The 18278-nt window shown below is 39.1% G+C and overlaps 1 protein-coding gene across 20 annotated transcripts in view; it reads right to left on the reverse strand.

Annotated features, from left to right (window-relative positions):
- MDGA1 (MAM domain containing glycosylphosphatidylinositol anchor 1) overlaps positions 1–18278 on the reverse strand; it is a 337350-nt gene that overhangs the window by 86621 nt on the left and 232451 nt on the right. For all 20 annotated transcript variants that reach the window (XR_015796952.1, XR_015796953.1, XR_003084348.2 and 17 more), the window contains 2 exons: positions 17169–17321; positions 14750–14881 (listed from right to left, as the gene is read on the reverse strand). Coding sequence is in view for 14 of the 20 variants with exons in the window: in XM_088145366.1 (XP_088001492.1) it covers positions 14750–14881; positions 17169–17321 (285 nt within the window). In the remaining 6 variants the exon portion in view is untranslated. The remainder of the gene's footprint in view (positions 1–14749; positions 14882–17168; positions 17322–18278) is intronic.

The raw sequence follows: 18278 nt of genomic DNA on the forward strand, positions 1-18278 counted from the left end.
TACAAATCCTGCAACCTTGTTCTGAGGGAAGCTCCTCAAATCCTCTGAAACAAGCATGGGGGCACATGAGGCTCTTGGAAATATGGGGAATTTGTCCTGTTTATCTGGTGGAAATAATACAATTGGATTCTTCCATATACTTGTGTAATATACACCTTATTGTAAACATTACTTGTGTAGATGACCCAGTTCCTTCAATGGAGAAGGTATATATGCTTTTCTTTTAACTGCTAAATGAATGCAGAGAATGAAGGAGATGACCTTGAGGGAAATAGGCAAGAACTGTTATATAAGCAAAGAGAGCTGAAACAAGATTTCAAGTATTGAGAAGAGACAAAGGTAGGTTCCTCCTTGATTTACTGGGATATAAAAGAGAGGGGAGATAAAGCACCATCAGGCTTGCAATATTCTGTTATTACAGGTTATCTCAATAAAGTATAGTTTTAATCTTCCTGTGGAGTCTGTTTCCTGATCTGATCTAGTACAAAGGGCTGACAATGAGACAGACAATTGTTATCTAATTAATAAACCAATTATTCTTGTATTGAAGCAAAACAATTTCAGGATGTGCTTTAGGTTATACACTCATCTGCTCCTTTGTGATAGCTTTCTTGGGCTTATGAGAATTTTCTTGGGTCAGGGTAGTCTAAAATGGTCTTACCAACTCTTCTTCTGCATATTGGTGATCAAATATATCATGATGCCTTCCTTCATGCTTTGTGAAAGTGTGCTGGTCTATAATGTAAATCTGTACTTATTAAGATATTTTTTCATGGTTACCCCAGGAAGGCTTACTCTTTTTCAGAGAGCACAAATATTTGGGCAACACTACTAATCTCAAAGAATCTCCATGTCCTTTTATCAACATAAATGTACCTTCAGTGCTGGCTAATCATACTGGATGTGATGCAGGCCAGCAGCTCCATAAATGGAAAGATTCAGATTCAGCAGAAGCTCTTGCCCTGAGGGTTGGTCACTCTCACAGAACAAAGGGAGGTAATTCACTTTCCACCTGTTCCATTTGGTCTTCTGACACCAAAGAGCAAATTTTAAGGACATGCATGTGAAGAAGAAAAAAGTAAAAATACCTCTACTACTAGGAAGTGCTGTTTGAACAACTTGGGTTCTTCACCCATGTATCTTTTACCATGAAGTCCTTTGTATATCGACTTGGAAACAGCAATATTTAGCTTTCAAGAACTAAAGTCAATGACTTTTGAAAGTTGAAACCTTTAAGATCATATACCATTGACTGGAAGGGGAGAATCTACAAAGTTGCTAGACATTTCTTATATACCAGACTCACTTGTTTTAACTATTTCTATTTTTCCTAAAATCAACCAATTAAATATGACCTGAACTTCTGACTACTGCATTACAACTCCTTTCACAGTAGCTGTGTTTATTTTTCTCAACATTCTTGAAGCAAAATCTGGAATTGCCTCAATTCTTAAAACACAGGATATTTGGAGGGGAGGGGATGCAAGGAAGGGTGTTAATTTAGTTAATTGTGTTTTTTAACATTTTTTTCCCCTGCCATTCAGGTGAATCTCTCAGAACTGCTAACTAACTCCTCAGAAGCAAATGAAACAGCAAACATCAATAAGGGGACAATAGAAACAAAGAGAGGGAAAGGAGCTTAGTAGAGATAAAATTGAAATTAGAACAGTAGAAGTAAAACTGCTCAGACAAGAGGAACATAAACTTCCATTCAGTTGAAGTTTAAATAAAGTTTTAAAAGGGAAAATAAAAAGCTTTTGATCTTTGGCTCCTGCTAAAAAAAGACAATAAAGCTCACCTCCCTTGATAAAACTTTCCAAAGATACCACAGAAAAGTTCCTTGGCTTTATCTGCCTTATCTCAGATGACAAAGGTGCTCAGAGAAGGATTTCCAGTAAAAATCCCAACAAACCATGGGTGAAAAATTGCCTCTTTAGGTATCCAGGTCCCAAGGCAATTAAGGTACATTCAAAGGACCATGACTTTGAACTGTGGTCAGAAACAGCAGGTAGCCCATAAAGATGTTTCAGCACTGACAAAATGTGTTTCCCCAAACTCTTTCCAGTCTGCAGCCTAGATTTTGCATTCTCAACTAATTGAAGCTGCTGAATAAAAAGGGTGCCCTGTATATAGTGAAACAATCCAATCTCCAGTTGAACTTACTGACAGAATGATCTTCTCTGAGTATTTCAGAAGCAGAAATACTTCCTCTTGTATCCCCAGAGGCATTTGTGCTATAAGGTGAAAGGGGGAAGAGATTTCCCAAAGGCTGGGAAATCTGACAAATCCTGACACTGTAACTTAACCAATGTCAATTCTCCAGCATGCATTACTGCTGACCAGATAGCACCACTCCTCAGGGATGTCATTCAGCATGAGGACCCTACTCTGCCCTGTTATTCTCCTCTATATTCATCTCTTCTGTAGGATTGCAAAGGCCTACTTCAATTCATATCCCTACCTCCTTAAGTGGCCCTCAACTAAGTGGCTGTCAGACAAAACTAGAAGCCTGCTTCACAGGGACATAATAAGGTTCAAAGCAGCACAGCAGACACACAGAGAATGAGAGAGGGAGGGCGAGAGAGAGAGCAGGAGAGAACACTCACTTGCTCAATTCACTTTCATGCTGGTCTTAGGAGTTCTAAGTCAAATGGGAAAATGGCTCCTGGAGTCAGCTACAGACATAAAAATGGACTTGTTTTCTTATCATAGTGTGGCTTCCAACTGGTGCAGCCATGACCAGATTACATCATTTTGCAGATATGATGTACGCCCTCCCCTGTTTTGTAAACATATCAGTAAACCTATCATGGTAGAACAGACTTTTGTGCTGGCCCCTGACCTGAACGATATTAGTCTGAGCACCAATTAGGACTTCTATTGCTGCATGAGTTTTTGACAAGAGGGAAAACATCAGTTATTAGAATTTAACTGGTGATATCCTGCCCTCCTCTGTCAAAGCAGATAGAATTCATATCAATTAGTTTGGTGACTTGCTATAGATTTGCCAATCCCCCCTTTTTGGCAGACACATTAGACAGAATGTTTATTTCTGGTAATACTAATGAAGTATTAATTTGCCCTGAGTAGGCAGGAGGCTTGAAAATATTAACTATGAATCACTGTCCCACACAGACTCCATTTATGTCTTATGAATACTCTAGTCTCTTTTTATTTTGTATTTACTCCTACAAATCAGGGGGTCACAACCATGGGCGGTTATGTGATCTTTTACTCAGAAGTTAGCACTGCTTTGCTCAACTAAGTATGCACAATCCTATACGTGTTTATCTAACAGAATAATTCCATATATGTGTATTCAGAAATGGTCCAAAATGTATTGAAGATTACTGCTTTTCAGTCTAAAAAAATCCTGAAAATATGGTATCATAAATCAAGTGATAAACATAATAAAAATGTAAACAAAAAATATCAAACAGTGAAAAAGAGTACTCTCTCATGGATAAACTTTAATTTAAAATGTATAAATAAATACAAAGATTTTAACAGTGTGATTAAACTTCTCAAACAGTTGCCCCTTTTATATTATATATGGCAAGTATATGAACCAAATGGGAGAAGACAGAATTGGCTATTAAAAGGAAACAATCTGGTGGTATGAAAGGAAGATTAAAGGAATGGTTTGATAGAGTGAACATGACACGCAGACAGCCCCAGTTAAATCCTTTTTCCAGACATGCTCATGTTTTTAGTTTTTCATGTTTCTTGCTTCTTGTAAGTTTGCTTAACTGGCTTTTTCCTTTTTTGCATCTGGCTTCAAGTCCAAACTTATTGAATCTAGAATGTTCCTGCATAAAATCTTGGCCAGGACTATTAGGCATAGCAGAAGTTTCAAGTATGCTTTGGGACACTGGATGCAAAAAGCTATATAGGAAGATGCAGTAGAAATGGAATGAATTTATACCATAATCCTATGCATATTCTCTCAGAAATAAGGCCCATTATACTCCATGAGACCTTCTTCCCCAAAAAGTGTGAATTGGCTTGCTTGACTGCAACTCTTTGCACATTATCCTAAAAGCAAACCTCACTGAACTCAATAGGATTTGATTCTGAATAAACATAATTTGGATTGTTGTGTTAGTTCTCTTAATTTCTATGACAAAAACAGCTTTCAGATAAATACTGAGTTAACAAATACACTCCTAAAATATATTTACTCCAGGGTTCAGAGGGGTTTATTCCTAAGAAGTGGGTTGAAGGCTGCAGCCTAGAGTTACTATGGTTAGAGCAAATTTTCTCCTATGACTTACAAACCCATCATTAACTTGAAACAAAACTTAGTAATCAAGTAATCAAGAGTAAAATATGGCATCAGAAATCTGCTGCAAGGCCATCAGAATTAGCAGAGGAAGGAGATAACAGGCCTTTCCATTGTGCAGACAGCACATGAAACAGTGGCTTGTGAACTTGGTCACTTGACCAGCTGACATGGGGGAGAGTGATGTCATGTACATCATGATATTTATTTATTTATTTATTTATTTATTTATATTTCAAATTTAGTCACTGCCCATCTCACTCAAGAGTGACTCTGAGTGGTGTACAATAAAACAAGAATAAATATTAATTAAAATACAATAAAAACCATGTTCATACATAAATACTGGTTTCCAAGACACTGATGGTAAATAAAGGTTATAGGAGCATCTTCAAGGTGCCAAATATTTGTACAATTATTTGTGATACAGATTACATAATTCACATCATTTGCGCAATAGTGCATGTGTACTAGGCAATGATGCCAATTGGGCATATGGCACACGGCAACTGCAAACAAACCAACAAACCACACCTTTTTGTTGAAAGTGGCTCCCAGTGTCCCCTCCCCCACTATCTGATAGTGATTTCTAATAGCAAAACATAGATACCATTCCAAAAGAAGAGGAAAGTTCCCTTCTTACAGTGAATGCTATTTTAATTGACTAAGCTATCCATCATTTCAGACTTGTTCCAATTTCATAAATTAAAAAAAATACAGTAAAATAAGAAATAATGCCTCCATTATAGCTGATATATACATATTTTTCTTTGATGTATTTGTGGTTTCTGGAGGGATGGGTAAACTGAAGAACCAGAAGGATAGACATAGGGAAGCAGCCAAAGAGAAGGAAATCACTTTTCATAATGTAAACCCCTTATTTCAATTTTGAAAGATTGTATTTTTTGAAGCCCCAATTTTACTGCATGTTGTCCAGCAACAAGCATTTCCAATATTAAAAATTCATATCTGTTTTACATTAAAAAAAAAAACTCTGAGTCTTATAGCACAAAATCCAATATGCTTGAATGCTATAAAATCCAGCATCACAGAAAATCCAGCATTGGGTGCTAAGAAAGAAAGCAAATGGAACACTAGGGGGTTATGGCGATATATGAGCAATAGTGCCTCCCAAGTGCCTGATGATGAGAAATGCACTAAAAACAAAGATAATGCCAAGAACTAAAAATAACAATAATAATAACCCACTACCAAAACCAAGCTGGACATAATGGAAGTTGTTGCTTAAATAAAGGCATTGAAGAGACCCAAAGGATGGAAATCTTGGAAAGTAGGGGAGGCAGTTGGTGATTTCTGGCCATTATATGGAAAATGCCTTGTCTGCTGCCAGAGACACAACTTGATGCTCTTGCACTGTTGGCCATAGTTCAGCAATATTGATAGATTTATGTGCCATCAAGTTGACTCTTAGCAACCACATAGATAGATTTTCTCCACGACAATCTGCCTCTAATCTGGTCCTTCAAGTCTTCCAATGCTGCAACTGCTGGAAACAAGGTTCTTTTCTTCTTGAGCACTTCTGGGTGGAGAGGAGCACCTATGCAAACATGTCCCTCCTGCCCTTCAGTTAGGGATTGCAGAGGCTAACTCTGAAACAAGTTTGCCAACTGCATTTGGTGCAACTGATGTGGGGAAAAAGCAAGCTGGGTTATCCTTGGTTGGGAATGTCTTGCAACAGTTTGCCAGCCCAATTGGTTTGGGATGGGGCAGGGATCATTACCCTGCAAGGGCTAGGCATTTCAAAAAAGGTCTGAAATTGCTCCACTTGTAACTTTTGGCGGTACTAGATCCAGCTGCTACAGTTCATTATATCTCCTCCTTGCTGTTGCTCAGAAAAGGAAGAAAAGAAGGTGGGAAATGGAAAAAACACAGCTGAGAGGAAAAAGTTGCAGGAGAAGGAACATGCATGGATAGGTTTATAATAGCGGGTGTGTAATAAAGAGAAAGGATAACTATACAGGAGAAGTGAGTTTGTGGCTGCTTGCTGTGGTGAGGTTTCCTAGAGGATAAGCATGCCAAGTTGTGTTTGTGGGTTGGTTTCATGAGGTGTGTGTGGGCGAATGTATAAGGGGAATGGAAATTATAAGTGGGGAAAGGATGAAAGAATACCATCCACTGCAAATTCTGCCAGGTTCACATTTATGGCTTTATTATGATTAAACACGTTACATGGGTACTTTATAGATGGAAGAGGGGAATTCACTTGTGAGGAGACTCAAAATCCTAGTTAGGTTATAGACCAGTGTTTCTCAACCTTGGCAACTTGAAGATGTGTGGACTGCACTGGGAGTGTGGATTTCAACAGGGAGAATTCTGGGAGGTGAAGTTCACATATCTCCAAGCTCCCAAGGTTGAGAAACACTGTTATAGACTCTGTTTATGGTGGTGTCCGAATGAGAGTTTAACAGGACTTTCCCTGAAACCACTTCCTATGGATTCCTATCCCCTTCCTTTTTAGCCTTTCAGTAACTAACATCTGAGCTTCTACTCAATCAGATTTTCTGGAACAGTAATAGTAACAATAATGTGTATTATTTATAAGTGCCCCACGGACCTGGCACTGTACTATAATTACACCAAAAAGAATAAACCCTTCCTGCAGGCTTAAACTCAGAGAATGTGGAAATACCTCAGGGAAGCAGTATCTTTGGATGTAAGCATTTATTTCCCAAAGAGTGGCTTTATAGGCTTATAATTTTAAGAAATGGCTGTTATATGTTGTTTATAGAGACGCTATGTGTATTATTTATTTTTGCCAGTGTTCAATAAATTTATCTGTGATTTCATCATATAATGGTCCTCTGATAAGAAAAATTCATTAAACCAGCTCACTGGATAAAGTTATACAGATCAATGTTGCCTGAAAAAGTAGGGCTTATGATAGGAGAAAATGTGTTTTTTTCCCCAGCACCTATTACTGTCTTCATATAATTACTGTTTTTGTCTGATAGGAAGATGAGTCCCCCCCCCCCCAATAATTACCTGTGAATATTGTGTGGGTGTGCATGTGTGTCTTCTTAGATTTACTGGGAAGAACAGAAGTCACTGTGAAAACAAAAGAGTGGGTGGGATGTGCAAATGATTGCAAACTTTGCTGTTGAAAAGCGTGGATGATGTTGAAAATTACTGGAGCTGCTTCCCTGCTGGATTTTAATCATGTTGTAATGCCTTCTTGAGCTGCTTCACTCTTTCCTTTCTATCCCTGTCCAGCTGCCTCTTCTTCTCCTCATCTCCTTCCTTCCTGTATTGTTTTCCCCTTCACTTCCTAGGGCAGCTCCTTCTTCCCCATCCTCCTCTTGATTTGGATGGGGGGCAGCTGGTTCTGCTGGAAGGAGAGGGGGAATGTGTGTGTCTATGGCAGTGTTGTCCAAACTTGGCCACTTTAAGATGAGCGGACTTCAACTCCCAGAATTCCCCAGCCAGCATGGCTGGCTGGGGAATTCTGGGAGTTGAAGTCCACTTATCTTAAAGTGGCCAAGTTTGGACAACACTGGTCTATGGGTCTTGGCTCATTTCTGTGGATGACAGTGGTTTCTGTGTGAGAGAGAACATTGTTGATAATTGCAGATGAGGGAATCAATTAATTTTATTAATTTTACAAGCAATTAATTTGAACCAATAGTTGTTATACCAATTCATATTTATTTTCTTGTCCTAGCTCTGACTTTTTGGGGAGTGTGATTTCTGAGGCATATGGGTGTGATTTCTGATGTATATATACAGACACATATATGTCACATACACACATTTATTGAGGAATTGGAAATTTCCAGGATTGATTTTGTATGGACTTGGCAACTGACAAAGTGGAGAAGCTGTCTGGGTTTCCCGACCCCCACCCCATCTTCTCTTCCTCTGGGTGGGTTGTCTTACATTCAGGATCATAATCCTTTGGGGTTAATAACATTAGTTTATGAACTAAACTAAGGTGAAAGACACAGACCTCAGACATTCCAACTATACTTGTTTATAAGGCTCAGGTCAATAAAAATTGAATCATACAATTGGCATTCTCCTTTGCAATTAGATGTATCTGTATTTTGCAAATAACTACATTAGCTGCTGAAGTCACTGAAACATTCAGTAAGGTCCAATTGTATCTATATGATTATTCACTTTTCAAAGGCAAATCTCACCCGTGTATTAAAGAATTTGAGCAGGACAATAAATAAATAAATACAAGAATTATTTAGCATTTCCTGTTCATCCAAAAGCAATTTAGCCATTATCTAAAATATGTGAAGGTTTTGAACCACACTGTTTCAGAAACATCTGCTCTTCAGTTTGGCTCAACAGCATGTCTGCATTAAATGTTACTTTTCTAAGAGAACCTGAAATTATTAAGAGAACTTCATGTTGCCAGATAACTATTTTACACACCCTGAGTGGGATCATTTTCAGTAGACTACTAATAAAGTCCATGCTTTTGTCATTTTCTACAAAATGACATGCCTACTTTCTATACCAGTGTTTCTCAACCTTGGGACCTTTAAGATGTATGGACTTCAACTCCCAAAATTCCTCAGCTAGCCATGCTTGGTGGGGAATTCTGGGAATTGAAGTCCACACTTCTTAAAGGTTCCAAGGTTGAGAAACACTATTCTATACTAATAGAATGACATAATCATGTAAAGTGTAGTTATGTGAAATAAATTTCTACTACAGAATCATACACAAGCAAGAAGGTGGGTGGCATCAGAGATGAGCTCCAGTCAAAGCTGGGTTTACTTCATCTTCCATGCCCGATTGCATTCCTCATTCTATAACATTCCAGTTCCTCATTATTCACTCTCCTGCCTTCTCTAGCTGTTTCCTTTATCTGCCTCATGTATTAATTGCTTAACTAATTGATTAAAACATTTCTATCTCACCCTCAAATGTTTGAAGACAATGGGAGCTTCCAATAGCTAAAACAAAAATAAAGAAAACATTAAGAGCAATCGATAACCAGCAGAACAAAAGCAATAAAGCTACAGTAAACAGTAAAGTGCCCCTATAAGATGCACAGAAGCCAATAAACATTAGAAACTTGAGCATATGGATCATTCTTAGCCTGCTTGAAATTTTATAAACTCTGTGCTGGTGAGCAGACTGGTGAAAGCTTTTCAGAGCTGAGTTGCCATGGTAGAAAGATCCCTTTCCTAATCAGGGCCACAGATAATTTATCTTAAGAAACTGTCAGGTTCTTGAAGCATCAGATCACTGTTTCTCAACCTTGGCAGCTTTAAGCTGTGTGGACTTCAACTCCCAGAATGCTGGCTGGGGAATTCTCGGAGTTGAAGTCCACACAGCTTAAAGCTGCCAAGGTTGAGAAACACTGCATCACATAAGTACTGAAGGTGTCAGGATCATCCCAAGACTGTCCACTGTCCCAGGAAGAACAGGGAACTCCTGAGGGCAGTGACATGGGAAGTGAGTGCTGCACCTGCCAGCAATGTAGAAAAGGCTGTCTGGAATGGGATTAGACTGGTAAGGGCAGCAGAAGACATCTTTGACCAAAGGTCACCAAAGGGCCTATTAGCATAGTAAAAGCAACACCCCCAATTATGTAATTCCATGCCTCAGGGAAGGGAAAGACCTTATTTGTTCAGAAGGAAGTCAACACTTATATAAGTAAAGCTGCAGAATGCTGTGCAAGGAGGTAACCAATAGGCAACAGGCTGATGAGGTATAAAAAGTTTTGCATGTGCGAATGGGGGTACCCTCTCTTGGGAGAGGGACCCCGCTTTGTTTGGTACCAAATAAACCGGTTAAACAGACCTTTCTCATGCCTGGAGTCTTATTGGCAGGATCTTTGGGGATATTACCACTATTGTGGCCAACACTCCCTCCCCCGTGCTCATGTGGAAGCTGATGGAACTGAATATTACTCTATTGTCCATTCTCCCGAGGGCAGGAAGCAATTGTAGAGGACCAGGTTAGGTAGCCCTGTATCCACCCCTCTGTTTTCCAGCATTAACCCATTGCTCCACCCAGCATCCATCACTTCTTTCTACCTAATGACTGGGCCAGTTCTGGCACCGTTCTAACCCTTTTCAGGCATCAGAAAGAGAAAACCAACCCTTTGAATTGTGCCCTGAACCAGATGGGCAGTAGGGACTGAACATTCTCCAGATAGTGCCATTTCAGCATATAGAGATAATTACATTATTGCCATCAAAGTCACACAGAATAGTAGGATTGAAATGTCCTTCAGAGGTTGGCTTGCTCAGGTTTATTACCAATTTTCTTTGGGTTCAATAAACAACTGGAGGTAACTATATTAGCTACAAAGCCACAGCATGGGTTCTAAGAGGCTGAGAGGGGTCCATGTTTGTTTTTTTGAGGTATTTCAAGTCCTCTGTGGACCACAGGTCAAAGGAAGCCTACTGTAACTCAGACACAACAAGAAAAACATGGAAAAGACCAAGAAAGAAAGAAAAATTCGTGTCTGTGTGCATGCACATGCGTGAGAGAATCAGAAAGCACAGCAGCCAAATAAATTAGAAGAAATGTGAATGGCCTCCAGAGAGCTCCCCCTGCACCCGGCAGCCTACTCAGCTGAGAGATATTCAACATCACCCTACTCTATTAGTTACTGAATATTTTATACTCTGGCTACATTCACTCCATTTGTATTCTGCATCTCTCTTTCGTCATACACATTATAAATGAGCAGTGTCTGGAAACTCTCTCTGGGAAGATTTGCCTGGATGGCTATGGATATTTTATAGTCAAATTGTGGAGAGCAAACTAGCTTTCTGAGTTGTGCTGAGAAAATCAGGAAAGAAAAAAGGTCATAAACTGGTTATTAAAAAAATAAATACATGTCAGACTGTACAGCGTTCTCCTTCCATAGCGGAATGGGATTCAGCCACTCAATGATGGGGAGTGGTGATGTGCACATGATGAATCTGAGAAAAGGACATGATTCGCCAGGCTCTGCTGTGAAGCCACTGGCAAAAGAATTCAAGGGAGTTGATCATACCAGTCCCATTTCGTTTTACCTTTGCTACAGACCTGCAGCCAAATTCACATTTCAAGGATGGGAAAGACGGGTCTCTAGACTGAAGTAAGCAACTGTTACCTCCAGATGTTTTGGATTACATCAGTGCTTATGGGATTTACAACTCAACAAACATCTAGAAAGAACTGGGCTGTCTAGCCCATCTTCAGAACTAATATCCTTTTCTCTTGAACTAGAGAACTTACACATATTAGTTCAAAGTGATACAGGATAATACGATGTATGATTTTTATACTCAGAATTAGTAGGAATTATGTTTATCTCATGATAATTGAAGCCATTTACTTGAGCAGTGAAACCACTGTAACAATTCCTTCTCACTTATCACCTCAGGCAATTGCTGAACAAGAGGCAAGCTGAGAAGTGATCATGGCAAGCTATCACATGTTTAGGCAAACTCACTCAGTTTACTGAAGCATCCTGGCTTATTAAGAAATATACCTTGGATTTGGTCCAGATGCCCTCCAAAATTAAAGAAAAATAATTAAAAACAGAAACAAAAGTGATGAGTGCCAGAACTAGCAGAACAGTGGGCAGGCAGGCAGGCTTAAATGTTGGGATGAATGATCAGTTCCCCTTATTATTGCACTGAGGTCTTCAAGGGAAACAAAATTCTCATTTTTCTGTCTCTGACTGCATGTACACCTTGTTGGGTTTTTAATAATTTATTTCCTCTTTTTTTGGTACATGCCACCTCAGGTTGCAACATCTAGCCAATCTTGATTGATTCCAAAAAGTTAACCACTTGGATGGGAGGCCACCAGAAAGTCCTGGATTATAGGCTAAATTAGGAAATGGGGGAAAAAAACCTCATAAAAGTCAATAGCAAAAATGCTTCTCTGCTACTGCCAAGAAAATTACATTGAAATCTCCAAGTACCCAGAACATCAGCCTCAAGGAAGATTTTACTTTAACTTCAGGACACTTAGGGACATCTCAAAACATCATAACAAAACAATGCAGCAACCTTGTGCAAATTTAAGAGGTTCTTGGAATTGCTTGAGGGAAATGGAGAAATGTCTAAAGTTTCAGTGGAGGAACTAGCAGTGTTCTAAAGAGGTTTGGAAGATGATGAATACTCAGGAGTACAGGTGGATTTGGGTGGGTGAAAGGATTCATAAATGTTTATCTGGTTTTCTTAATTGTTGTATTCAAAACTAAATATATTAGTAGGCAGAAATGGTCCAAGGCAATGTACATATAATTGCAGCAATATGCAATGCCCTAAGTAATGCTTGAACCAGTGAAGTGGTGATGGTGGTTAGCTATTCCCTTAATCCAGAGATCATCCATTTTTGTTTTTGGCCTAATGGCCACATCTCTTCTTCTTGACTGGCCTGTGAGTCATAGGTGTTGGGCTGAAAATTGATGGGCTGCTTTTCGGATAGTTTAGAGGGTTTGTAGAACAGGGTTAAAATGGGACTGGTTCACCTCCCAAAGGCCCTGGGCTCCCTTCTCAGCCTAATTTTCTGGTCTTAAAAGTTAAAATTGGCCATTTTACCACCAAATTTCAGTGGCTGTACCCCAGACTGCTTTGGGATCTCCCAAAAGGTCATTGGGCAAAATACACACAGCCTGCAGGTTACCCAGCATTGTCATATTTAAAAAAAAAAAATATTCCCATATATAAGACATCCTGATCTTGTTTAAGGAAAATTTAAGAGAGATGTTCTTGGTATCTGTCTATATTTCCAGTACTCGAAATAAAAGTCCATTCTGCAGGACAGTTACTTAATGGTAAAATCTAACAATTAACCAACAAATGTCCAAAATTTACCAGACAAGAACAAAATGACACAATCCTGCCACAGGCCTATATCATACAATCTTAAAGGCACTCACGTTCTAATGTGAAACAAGACTTCTGTATGTCCATGCCTGGCATGGCATAGCTCTCAATGAGGCAAACGTGGGTCTTCATACTGTCAAGGAGTCATAGTCTAACACAGTCATTCTCTTTTCTTCTGTATGTAAAAAAAGGTGCAAAAGACTAACATCCACTTGGAGATATCTCATGTGTTTAGATTGAGGAAGATGTTAATTAACTCTGTTTACCAGCCTTGTTTATCAATAGGTAGACAGACTACTGACTGGGCCCTGATTTCTCAGTCCAGCAGGTGATTAATAACTTAGTGGCTTTTGAAAGAGTGCATTTATTATTCAAATTAATGAAATTATAATCAAGAGGTGACAAATTAGCAATTGCTCCTTGACTGAATATGGAAACTCATTAGGCATTTTTGTGGCATTTGCCCATGTACAGCTTCATCTCAACAATCAGAGACAGGAGGTGAAGAGGGGGAGAGAGATGTCCTTTGAAATGACTTTGCCTCATAAAACAAACTCCTATTTGCACATGGTTTTTGTCATTTTCTGGATCTTGTTTACTCTCTTTAAACCACAGTAGTAACCAGAAAAGCCCTACTGATATTTTGACAGTCCTCCTCAAACAGTCCTTCTAAGCATTCCTCAAACTAGACCCCAAATATTCTAATAAACAATTACTGTCCACTCTCCAGTCCAGTCCAGTCCAGTCCAATCCAATCCAATCCAATCCAATCCAATCCAATCCAATCCAATCCAATCCAATCCAATCCAATCCCACGTAATATCTCAATGAAAAGTTGGAATGTAAGAGAATCCCTTCTTAGGAGGATTCTCCTATAAACTAGAATCAGAAAGGCAAAAATGATGAAGGTATATCACATGAGAAGCATAGGATAAAAAGAATTAAGTTGGCCATAACCATGCCTCTAACAATCATACATGTAAAAACTCTCCTAACTTTTTAAAGTCTGAAGCCTCATCTGAAAACACCAAAGCTTCTAACTCTTATAGTATATAGTATAGAATATCTGAAAAATAGTGAGGATGTTCTGCTAAAGCAGCCTTCCAAATCTCATATGTTGGATCACAACACCCCAAATTCTCAGCCAGCATAATGGGAACTCTCAGAGTTGTATTCCAGTATCTGGACAGGATCAAATGGACGAAGTCTATTCTGAAGGCTTAGAAACTAGAAGCAATTTATACAGCTGCTCGTGTTCAGTATCAGGGTGTCACAGTTATATGTCATTTGTCTTCCTATACAATGTATTCCACAATTTCAGCTCTGCACTAGAGCTTGAACTGACAAAAGACAGAGATGAAGTAATCATGTATACAAATCATGAGAGAGATGGAGATGTCCTCTTCAGGATTCAACTTTGGTATTGCTTTTCAAATAGCAAAACAAAAAGTATTATTTGCCTGAACACAACTCCAGTGCCAAGAAATAAAACAACAATCCACACTGACAATCACCCTCGTAAAACAGATCTGGCACATTGTACACTTGAGAGCATTATTTCCCTGTAATTTGCAATGAACAGGCAATCCCTCTAAATCTCAGAGTGTTCTTTCTCCATTCCAATGAGCAGCAGTCCTTCAAGGTTACTTACCAATGTGCTTCCCATACATGTGATAATAGAAGGAGACACAGAATCTGGCAGTCATGTTGCACGTAGGGCTGATCAGCCTAGCTTTGTCATCCTTCACTCGGGGTGCAGAGGCTTCAATGAACATGTAGTACCCTAGAGAGCAGAGAAACCAATATAAGGAAAGGTAACACATTGCCACAGTTCTTTTCATGCCAATGGGGTTGAGAAATCCTGTTTAGAAGTGGTATGAAGAAAAGTGAGGATTTGACTCAGCCCCTTTTGGGGTGCTAAATTGGAATTTTGGGACTCAGCTTCATCATCTCTTTGAAAGAGATAGAATTTGGACTAAAACTACCTGTAACGAGCTGCCACCTGTTGATCCCAAATCCAGCAACTTTCCTTGCAACCAATATTGATTCAAAAGAAAGTTCATTTATTGAGAATAAGTGTACAGATCCAAAGCATTGCTAAGACTGATCAAAAGCGTGCCAAAAGTTGTTTTTCTTACTTTCCCCACCCTACATTGCCCTTAGTTCTTGGTCCTCTGATTCTCTTGCTGGTATGACCTTGAGCATGCCAGAGCTTGTGATAAGGAGCCATCTGCTTTTTAACAGCTTCTCATCCCTACTTCCCCCCCCCCCGCTTTTACAATGGCAGAACTGCAGCATGTAAAAAACCATTTTTTTTTCTTTTTAAACTAGCCATCTAATAATCTATTATAAAATCTTGCGAGGATTCTGACACTACCTATTGATTTATTTGCTTACAGATTTATATCTACCTTTCCTCCAGGATGTCTAAGTGGCTTATGTGAAAAACATCCTTCATTTTATTCCAATAACAAGCGCGTGAGTAAGTGGGGCAGAAAGTGACTGGTCCAAATCATCCAGTGAGCTTCCATGGCAGAAGATGGACTTGAACCTGGACCTCCATGTACTAGTTCCATTCTACCACGCTATCCCTCTTTGTTCTAATCCTACTATCCTCTCCCACCCCGATTATCTCAGTATTTTTTCCAGACTGTTCTGGAGATGCTTGATGTTTCTTGGGAGCATAGCTTTGCAACCAGTATGTCAGTTTGTAGTAGCCAAGCTTCCATAGAAAGATTGCCTGCCTACAATGCACACCTATTGGAGAATATAATAAAGTATTGATCTTGCTGGAGACCCATTTAGTCCAGTATTCTATGCCACACAAGGACCAGCCTGTTGCATTTAGGAAGTTTCACAATCAAGGGAGAGAGACACTGTTGCTCTTCAGCAGCTGCTATTTAAGGAAAATTCAAACAAGTGGAAGATATACTCAGCAACATGGTCTCCATTAAGAACAGATGACCCTGTTTGGGTTATTTTAAAAACAAAATTCTCATTTCCCAGGCTTAAATAATTCTTTGTTATTTCCACATCAACTAAATATCAACTTTTAAAAAAAAAATGAGAATGGAAGCCTGAATACATTTTAATAGATGCATTTTCACCAGCAAATATTTAATGTGCTTCTTCCAGAACATTATGTATTCTTATATGTACTGTAAGCACCATGAAACATAGACAGAAATGAGCCCTGGGTATGAGGTAAAGGTATAGGTTAACTAGGCTGAGCTTCCAAAATCAAATTTGAAAAATTGCATGGAAAAACACAAGGATCTGGAGGCTTCATTGGACTCCTGCTCCAGAAGTCAGCTAGCCATTTTAGAATGTTTAAACTTGTTTTCCCAATCCTCACTTGCTTCTTTCCTCTGTGTATGCATCAATGGAACAAGGACATTTGGCAGCAGCAATTAGCTAGTAACAAGGAGTAATGTTCTCCTGATTCCCCTAAACAAAGCTGTGGGAGTTTTAATTGGGTATTTAATGTGAATAAGAACATGCAAATTAGCTGCCTGTTCCCCATCTCTAAAACAGAGCAAGAGTGTGTGCGCACGTGCACGTGAGTATGTATACAAAGCTTATTATATTTATATGTTTTATTCTCATATCTTAAGATGAAGTATAATATAGTAAAATAAATTGTTGTTAGAGAAGATGTGGCAAAATCTTCTATCTTCTGCAAATTCTCAGTGCAATCCTATAAATTAAAGTCTGAAGATTTCAGGCAGCAAGAAGGAAGGGGCAAAATGGTGGGTGGTGGCAAGAACTAAGAATTGAACTGAAAGATTTAAGCCCCAACAAAATTTGCTAAAATTATTCCAGCTTCCAGCATGGATTCAAGAGACAGAAGTTAGTTGTGTGGTAGATAGACATTTGGAGGTGTAGATTCAAAATAAGTAGAAGGATAGCAGGTGGACATTTGCATGAGTCTGATGACAAATACCATTTTGTAGGTCCTTATGAAGTGGGGAATTCCTCTCTCCCCTGTTAGAAGTCTCACCAGAGAGGACGTAGGATTAGGAAAGTGCAGGGGCCATAACTTTGAATGAGGAAACTGGTAGCCTACTCACCTTCTGGTGTCCCACTGAAATCCATGGTGGGGCCTGTGTTGGCGGTGCGCTTCGGATCATGGGTTAGACTGCTTTGACGAATCCAGTCAAAGTTGTCTGTTGTGTCCTGGATATAACCACAGATCTTCTCATCTTCAAAGTGGCAGGTGTTACCTGTAGGCAGGTAAGGTGCCTAATAAGTAGATCATTCCAACATGATCTTGTCTGGTGGAGTATACAGGAGACAAAAAAATAACTTCCTTGTAATAATGATACTTCTGCACTGAGATAGTAACACTAATTCATGGAAACGAGCTGCATCTCCCACCCACAAACTGCAACCAGCAAGAAGTCACAAAAACTAATTAACAGCCCTGCCTTTTTCTTTGGCTTTAAATAAATATGGGGAGTGTAAAATCTATACATTGAAAAATGCCCTGCCTGTTTATAGATGAGTTAACAAAGCACACTGTGATCATATTTATGTGATGGATGGATCTAGACAACATGTTGATTTGTTATGATACTTTTTAACATTTCCCCAGTGACTCTCCAGATACTTCAAATTGCTGCTGCCGGCCATGCACAAAAATATTCTATTCAGTCTGCACCCACAAGGAATAAAAAAGCAAGGATAAGCATACAGGCCTTGTTGCCAGCATCCTCACATGTTTGGCTCCTCTGTAAATCTTCCACAGTGAATCTATAAATGCACTTAGCAAGGCTAATTATAGATGCAGGATGATCATATAGGCACATTTATTCACTAACTTGTCTTCAATAGCTTTGGCTCCCTATAGCCAAGAACATTAAAAAGTCCATATGCACACTCCAGCTTTTTAGCCCCTCAGATTATAGGAAAACATGCATACCTATGTTGGAGTCCAGCTCCTCAATGTTTTGTGTTACATACTCAAGTTGTGAATATTCATTGACCACTTGCTGTTTATGAATGGAATAAATTATAATCATAGGAGGGACTCAAAAAGGCTGGGTAACCTTACACAAAAGTGGGGGAAAGGAGAGATGCTGGGCAAAATATAAAAGAAAAATTTGGTAAAACTGTGATCAGCTTTGGCATAATGTCAAACTCCATCAACTTGAAGAAGGAAATCAGTATGTGAAGTATAG

The sequence above is a fragment of the Python bivittatus genome, unplaced genomic scaffold (assembly GCF_059951505.1).
Source record: "Python bivittatus isolate LINGU-HERP-01145 unplaced genomic scaffold, Pbiv_v1 ctg000020_np1212, whole genome shotgun sequence".
NCBI classification, from domain to species: domain Eukaryota; kingdom Metazoa; phylum Chordata; class Lepidosauria; order Squamata; family Pythonidae; genus Python; species Python bivittatus.